General features: G+C 44.2%; 1 protein-coding gene across 2 annotated transcripts; it reads right to left on the reverse strand.

The window, feature by feature from the left end:
* Nucleotides 1-862: 862 nt before the first annotated feature.
* On the reverse strand, nt 863-7,117 carry LOC119006964. 2 transcript variants are annotated; one of them, XM_037076134.1, is made up of 6 exons: nt 6,903-7,117; nt 5,614-5,727; nt 4,217-5,436; nt 2,834-3,751; nt 2,584-2,709; nt 863-2,435 (listed from the first exon to the last, which is right to left on the reverse strand). In XM_037076134.1, exons 2-6 carry the CDS (start codon nt 5,714-5,716, stop codon nt 1,542-1,544), a joined length of 3,261 nt encoding a protein of 1,086 aa, XP_036932029.1. In that variant the 5' UTR covers nt 5,717-5,727; nt 6,903-7,117; the 3' UTR covers nt 863-1,541. The 2 variants fall into 2 exon arrangements, with proteins under 2 accessions (XP_036932029.1, XP_036932030.1); XM_037076135.1 differs by lacking the exon at nt 6,903-7,117 and having other exon boundaries at nt 5,585-5,726.
* Nucleotides 7,118-7,823: the final 706 nt, after the last annotated feature.

Below are 7,823 nucleotides of genomic sequence, written 5' to 3' on the forward strand. Positions count from 1 at the left end.
TAGAAAAGTAGGCTGAGAGACTTCAGATAAAAACAACATGAAAACACTTAAAACACAAGAGAGCAAGAAAGAAAGAAAATAACAAAACAACATGCAGCTTAATCCAAACACATGAAGTCTGATTCAACACAGCTGTAAATTCCAGGAGACACAACAGCCCCCAAAAACTACATTGACCACTCGTCAGTAATCGACATAATCAATATAACTGTGTATTATTGGAGATACTAACTGAAATATTTTAGTTTTTCATGAATATTATGACTGATCAATAATAATGTTGCTGGACTGGTCAGGTTTTTATGGGGCGTTTTTTCCCACCATCTTTATTTAAGAGTTTGGTCTTTTAATATGAGAGCACAGAGAAGCAGCCGGAGCTTCCTGTTCTCGTCGCCAGTGTGTCAGATTAAAGCTGTAGGCTTCTCATTTCCAGGCTGTGGATCCCCCTCTAGTGCCACTTGCTGAAAGTCAGAGTCAGGGGGTTGACTGCGGGGGTTGGGTCATTCACAGGCTGCTCCCTCAGGAGAAACATGTTCACGTCCTGTTTTGGTCTAGACTGATTTGTTTTTGATTTATGTAACGCAAGTAGGTTAACATATGTAAACGGTGAAACTGACATCAGACATGTGAAGGGAGTGTTGTCACCTACGGCCAGAACTGACACCAGGCAGAGCGTCATTGTTTGAAGCCCAAAGCCACTGACCACACAGAAAAGCCTCACAGGCTTCATCACATCCTGTAAATTTGTGATTTTTGTTTCGATATGAAACATGAGGTGAGAGAGAAAAATAAATCTACACTATGATGCTTCATTTGCAGCGATGTGCACATGCATTCCAAGAACAGGGCTGATGAAACGCAGGAAGTAGAAAACAATTGTTTTATTTTAGAAATCAGAGTCCTGGACTCAAAGTGCCACGAGGAACATAGTGAAACGCAACCTGACAGTAAAAAAAAAAAGTTTTCCTGGAACATTTACAAACTGTGGCAGAACAGAGGCTGATGTCATCAACGCTATTTACAACTAAAACAGTCATAGTCATATTTACAACTAATAAAACATTCTTGATTATTTTGTTACTGCATAATTCAGATTTTTTTTTGCAGTCTCTCTTAACTGTTTCTTGTTTTTTTTTAACTCTTGACAGCTAAAACAAACTAAATATATCTGTGTAAAAATGACTGAACATAGCAGTAAGAACCTTTGAATATGTTTGGCTGAATAAAGTGGAAACAATGAACAATCTCAGTCAGTCTGACTGTTGTTAAGTATTTACACTCAACTCAAGCCCTGTTGTTTTGTTGCTGATTCTCACTCAGTAACTCACCCAAATATCGTGATGCATCATAGAGCACATCTTTTCTTTTCTGTCTTTTAAATCAAACAAACAGCGAACATGTTGCTCACTGCTGTTTTTTTCCCTAAACATTGGCAGAGTAGGAGAACAAACCCCCTCTCGTGATTTTAAGATGTGAACACAATAAAACCAAATGTACAAAACCACAAACTGAGGATGAGTAGCAAACAAAATGACATGAGACTAACGCAAGAGCAACTCAGTCTGATAACTTCTGTCGACAAGCTCACCATGACTCATCGTAGCGAAGACCACAGCTGAGGCGAAGTCTGTCTTCTCTCCGACAACGTCAATATCCTCGTCTCCTTCCCCTCTCTCGTCTGCTGAAGACTCTGTCCAGCTGATGATCACAGGATCAGGAGCTGGACAGGATCCTCCAATCACGTCAATGTCCTCCTCCCAGCTTCCCGATGACCCTTGACTGATGTCTGAGCGAGAAGCAGGTGAACCGTAAGGATTCACTTTGATGTAATGTGACAGCGTTGGTGTTGTTTGGCATTCAATTTCTTCTTCCTCGTCTCCATCCACATCGACTAGCGTATCGTCGCTGCTCTCCATCTCTTCATCCGTCGAATCTTCCTCAACATCTATTTGAGTGATTTCACTAGACAAGTCTTCTCTTTGCAAACAACCTCCTACACTGGTCAGTGAAACAGTCTCCACATCCGTTACGTCCACGATCTCTTCGTCTGCAGATGCAGAGCCTGGCGTTAACGTCTCAGAGGTCAGCTGTTGTATCTGCTCAAAGCAAACCCTCTTGGTCACAGTGGCATCATCACTTGTCTCCTCCTCGGACTCTGCTCCCCTCTTTTCTCCCCTCTTTGTAGGTCCCGCTGCCTCTCGATGTGGCTGGACAGTGATCTCCTCTTCATTTCTCTCCTGATTTGTCTCCGGTAGCTCCTCTGTGCCACAGGGCTCCACAGGCTCTGTCTGAACTGGAGGTCTTGAACTCTCTCCGTTACATAAACTGAGAGGTTGGCTATTTTTCTTTGGCCTGCCTCGTTTTCTACCTGGATTGACGGTTGAGGGCGGCCGTGTCTGTGCGATTGGCTCCTCAAGAAGGAAGGGAACACTGCCCTGAAAACAAATTAATCTTATTGGATAGATGTAGAGACAAATAAAAAAAACAAGAGTAGAGCTTCGCAGTATAGTTAAAAAATTCTAATCATATTGTGATTATTTTGACAGATAGTAGTCTGGTCCAGTCCTCTTGGTCAGTGCTCACCAGATGTGCTGTCTTAATCCGGCTCCTGATGGGGTACGTCTTGGTGCTCCGGTGGTCTGGCCGATTCTTTGCAGACAAGCTGTCATGTGGCATTGGTGATGATCTGGTCTTTGCTTCTGCAAGACTCTGAAATACATAAACACACAGAAAAACCTATACAATCAACTACAAGACTTGTATTTTCTCACCTGATGGTGACAGCAGACATCATCAGAAGCATTAACAGAGAAGATTTAGAAATGTTTGCCACCTTGACTTCCAGGCAGCTGTCTCCCTGCAGTTTAACTCTGACTGGCAGTGGGCCACTCCTCTCCAGTTTCACCACAGGCATCTGCTGGAGCTTGTCTCCTTGGTCATGAACCATTTTGGACTTTGCGTCACTCAATAACGTTGGCTTCCTCACCCTCACCCTTACCCTCTTTCTCTCCAGCGGGAACATATATTGATTAAATGTTTTTTTCTTTCTCCGACGTCTGACTGGTTCTGTGACTTTCCCTGGCAGTTTCTCAGAAAGTTCTGGGGAAGAAGCACTGCGAGCTGAAGCTTTTTGTCTCTGTGAATGTCCCGCTTCATTCTGCTGCTGTCTGGTTATTTGAGAGCTTCTGACTGGAGCCTCTCTGCAATCACCCACCTCCACCTCTTCCCTGCCAGCACAGCTGTCGACGTGCTTCTCAAAGGACAACAGGAAGTGCTCCAGCATCTCATTCAGCTCCCCCTGTCCCTGCTGCCGCAGAACGGGCATCTCATTGTTTGCAGAGCTGGAGCGACCGCCTCCTCTTTCTACAGCAACAACATGGCCTTGTCGTTTTTCCACAGTTTGGCTGGAGGAGGTGTAGCTACTGAAACCGTCTGGAACAGGAGGCTGAGGATGTAGAGCGGTGCTGTTGTTTGGTAAAATGTCCAGGCCCATCATCACTTCCTCCAGTAGACGATCAATGTGTTCGGGCCGTTCCTCATGAGGCGGAGGGGCCGGAGGAGGGACAGGGGTGGTGTGGATCAGGGACGATGCTGGAGACACGAAGGAGGCTGCAGGCGATCTCATGCCGTCTGATGGAGAAAGCTGGAGGGAGGGGCTGGAGTTAGATATGGTATGAACATTGTAGAATCTCATGGGAGGGGAAGAAAAGGAGGAAAGAGCCCTCTGAGGTCGACCAGCAGAGACATCATCCTGTAACCGCGGAGAAAACTGTGTTAATTACAATAAAAGTGCAAAGAATTAAAAATGTGTAACAGCTTCAGTTACGTCTCACGTCTTATATACTAAACAATTCATCAGTTAATTGATCAAATAAACGGCAGATTGAACGAACAATGAAATGAATTGCTGCTTGAAGCTTCTACTCTATAGTATTTATGTGATATTGTATGATACAGCACTTAATATGTAACGAGCCATGTAAGGAAGGTTTAGAATATGATGGTACTCACATGAGGTTAACAAGACTGACATGTCTGTTTGTCGAATCTTATGTTAAAAAATAATAATAAATAACAAAATAGAATAAAAGAATAGAACAATAAACATCCCCATGTCATGTTTATTTCACAAAGCACCGGTCTACTTGAAATGTCACAATTCTGTACAAGAAATAACTTTGATATTTTTCATTTCATGTTATTTTTTCACTCTCACCTGGTTCAGCTGCTGTGTTGAACTTCTCCGCCCACGCTGTGCTTTACCTGCTCCTCCATCACTGGTTAACAGCGCGACTCCATACGGGCCAAACTCCCACACTTTCCCACGCACTGTCCTCCTCCGGCTCTTGGCTGGCGTCAGAAGTTCTCTGGTCTTCAGGTGCAGCCTCCTACCTGCAGCTCCTCCACCCTGGCCCGTCCTGCTCGCCCTCGTCCCCCACCTCGGCAGGAACAACTTCTGCAGCTTGCTCGTCCCCACCTCCTGCACGTCCACTGTCTGCATTAACCCCCCTCTCCCTCTCCCCACTGTCCTCCCTCGTGGTCTCCCAGCTCTTCTCTCACCAGTCCTACCCCTCGTGGCACCTCCCTCTCCTCTGCCCCGCCTCCTGCGGGAGCCCTTGTTCCTCTTCTCTGGGTTCAGGAAGTGGTTGATGTAACCAGGGATGTCGCCTTGAAACTGCTCGTACCTCTCGTCATCCAATTCACTACTCGCTGTGATGTATTCAACTGCTTCTTGAGAGCCAGGTAGTGAGGTGTACGGCGGTACCACATGAATCGCAGACGTGTGTCCAGCTGCTGTGGCTTCTTGCATGGGAGCAGAGGAAAGCTGGTGTGTTTCGTTTTCATCTAGTTGGTAGACAAGGGATAATGGGACGTAGGGAAATTGAGGCGGAAGAAGAGTGGAGTTTGTCTGTCCTAAACTCTGGAGAGCGGCGATGTCAATAGTCTGATAGGAGGCTTCTGGCTGAGAAGGAGGCACTGTGCTCTCCTGCAGCTCCTCAGTCTGTGTCCATGTGTCTCTTCCGCCTTCTGACACTGTTTCTTTCCACAGAAAAGTGCTTGTACCACTCACCTCTCTCCTCCACCTGCCCCGCCACCCATCATTCTCCTCAGGCTCCGTCTGCACTCCTACCTCTGCCAGCCGGCCTTCTCCTTCCCCATGTCTGCGTTTACACTCTCTTCTTGTGACCTCCACCAGCCCGTGGATGCCCAGCTTGGCTGCAGCAGAAATGGCCTCTTGTTTCTCCTCCTCCCCCTCGCCTGCCATCTCTCCACAGTACAACAGTCTGACCATGTGGAGCAGCGTGCAGCCACTGAGAGCCCGAAACTCCAGGAGACGGCTCTGGCCTGCCGGGGGCGGCGGCGTGGAGGAGAGAGCGGAGGAGATGTGGGGGCTGATGGCTGAGAGAATACAACTGTGTGCTGGCACTGAAACACCTGCAGGAGAGGAGACAAGTCACAGATGATCATTTCTATAACTACATAAACTATTACATGAGATGTGCAGCAGGGCTGCAAGTAACGATTTATTCATGATATATTCATGATGTATCAACGTACTGTTTAGTTAAAAAATGCTCATTACAAGGGTGTTTTCTTGGGTGTATTTTGTACCATCTGTCCTGAGCAGAGTGTCACAGAACTGGCTGCACTGCTGCTGTCTCTGCAGCTCAGCGAGGAGGAGGCCTTCAAACCCCGGCTTTTGGTAGCGCCACATCTCTCCATCCACTTCACAGGAGGAAGACAGAAAAAAGCAGAGTGAGGGTCAAAAAGTACATGTGTATTTTGAAAAATAACATTAACAAAACTGCAGTTTCTGTGATTTGGACTTTGCACTTGGCCATTTTGCAAACTAAATAATGTTTGAATTCACTATATCTATTTCTTCAGGACTGCTGAATTCTCTCCGGCTATATATATTTCAAGCTAACAGTGATGAATAGAAACATCATCAGTCCACATTTATAAAAGAAGAAAGCAAAATACACTCAGCACATGTCTGATCTGTTATGACTCAAATTAATTATGTGATACTCACAAGCATGAATCCAGGCTTACTCAGATTATATATACTTAAGTCTCTTATCTGTGTTTTGCTCTAAACAGATACATTTTCTTTTTGAAAAACTGCATCATCTAAACCAACTATATGAGAAAATGTGCATTTAATGAGCAGGGATAATGGTGTACTGTACAACTTACAACTTGAGGTTGTAGACTTATTTTTATCTACCGATTATTTGTATTTTATTTAAAAATACGAATGCTGTATTTTGATCAATACTGACTGTGATGAACATTAAAGTGATTCTTTCGCACAATTAAATCATATTGTTAAAATACATAATCTTACTCTAATTGACATTTAAACTGCATGTATTTCATGACACTAGATTTGTTCTCCTCTGTGAAGGGGGAAATAAAAAATTAGCCTATTAGCAGTAAACTAGTCCAATGTAAGTTTACTACAATTATTGTGTTGCCGAAGTTTAAATAACCAAACAGATGTATCTTTATATACATATTTGACTGGATATATTTCTAACATAATTTTCCTGATTCAAATTACAAACAAAAACTTTCTCACTATAGGAACAAAGTGTTTTTAAATAGGAACCCTCGAGCACATACAAGCTAGGATGAAAAGCACACCTGCAGATTAGCTTCACTGCTGACAACTAGCAGCCGGCTAGCGCAGCACATCACATCCAGCCCGCCCAGAGAAAGCAGGTGTAAACTAGTCATTACCTGTTAACATGTCAGATAACACACACCAATTATCTCTCGTCTAATGTGTCAGTGTTTTCCAGAACAACCTGAGCTGTCTGGACCACTTAAACCTGGCGGACTTTTAAGATGCTGCACACAAACGCGGGCAGGTGACAGACACGAACTTCACTCACCATTCAGAGCCTCAAAGCTCTCTTTTAATCCGCCCGCAGGTCAGAGAAGCAACATTTTGACCAGCAAAGCTGAACAGCGTGATGACAGACGACGCTGTTGTGTTTTTAAGTTGGTTTTCTGTCCGTTTTCTGTTGGTGAGGTCATCCACGGGTCAGCGTGATCAGCAGCGCCAACGGTCGGTCATCTGTGACGTGTCGCTCCGCCGCCAGGGGGCAGCAGGAGGGCACGCGCGCAGACAGGACAGCAACGGACAGTCAAAGATGACGGAAGGCGCATCAAAGACGAGATGGATCGCTCGTGCTACTTCCGTTTTCGTTTCTAAAGATTTGAATCCGTCTCGATATGGCTGTTTGGTGGTAAGTGACTGCATTTACGTGTAACTTATGTCATGTAACTGAGTACTTTTGACTCAATTTTGAGGTACTTGTACTTTACTTGAGTACTTCCACTTTCTGCCACTATATACTTCCTCCCCACACTACTTTTTAGAGGCAATATTGTACTTTTACTCCACTACATTTATTTGATAACTTGAGTTACGAGTTACTATCCAGGTTGCTGCTGTATCAGAGCCAAATAAGTGCATTTTAAATGTATTTCAACAAATGGCACAAAAAGAAATACCAGAAAAATCACTTATACTGATTCAATTTACTATTTTTATAGTGTTGTTGTGGTGGGAAATTACTGCACATGGACGAGATTACTTCCTCCCCTGCCTGTCTTTCTAAAACTAATTCAACTAACCTTGACCTTTACGAATGAGATCATGTTCAAGGTTTCAGTTTGTATTGCTGATGAATTGTATTGCATTATACTTAGAGGTTTTTCTTAAACATGTTCAACACAGCAAAGTTTTTAAATGCAACTTAAAGTGACCATGATAACTTTGATGAGGAGGAGGATTAGTTATAGTGTTT

This window comes from Acanthopagrus latus, chromosome 18 (genome assembly GCF_904848185.1).
Source record: "Acanthopagrus latus isolate v.2019 chromosome 18, fAcaLat1.1, whole genome shotgun sequence".
Taxonomy (NCBI): Eukaryota; Metazoa; Chordata; class Actinopteri; order Spariformes; family Sparidae; genus Acanthopagrus; species Acanthopagrus latus.

What these genes read in the sequence shown, in the direction of transcription:
- LOC119006964 (XM_037076134.1), bottom strand. Translation starts at nt 5,716, where the DNA reads ATGTGGCGCTACCAAAAGCCGGGGTTTGAAGGCCTCCTCCTCGCTGAG. An exon ending in CACTCTGCTCAGGACAGATG is followed by an intron (nt 5,437 to 5,613) that starts GTACAAAATACA and finishes CCTCTCCTGCAG; the next exon opens with GTGTTTCAGTGCCAGCACAC. An exon ending in GGATTAAGACAGCACATCTG is followed by an intron (nt 2,436 to 2,583) that starts GTGAGCACTGAC and finishes ATTTGTTTTCAG; the next exon opens with GGCAGTGTTCCCTTCCTTCT.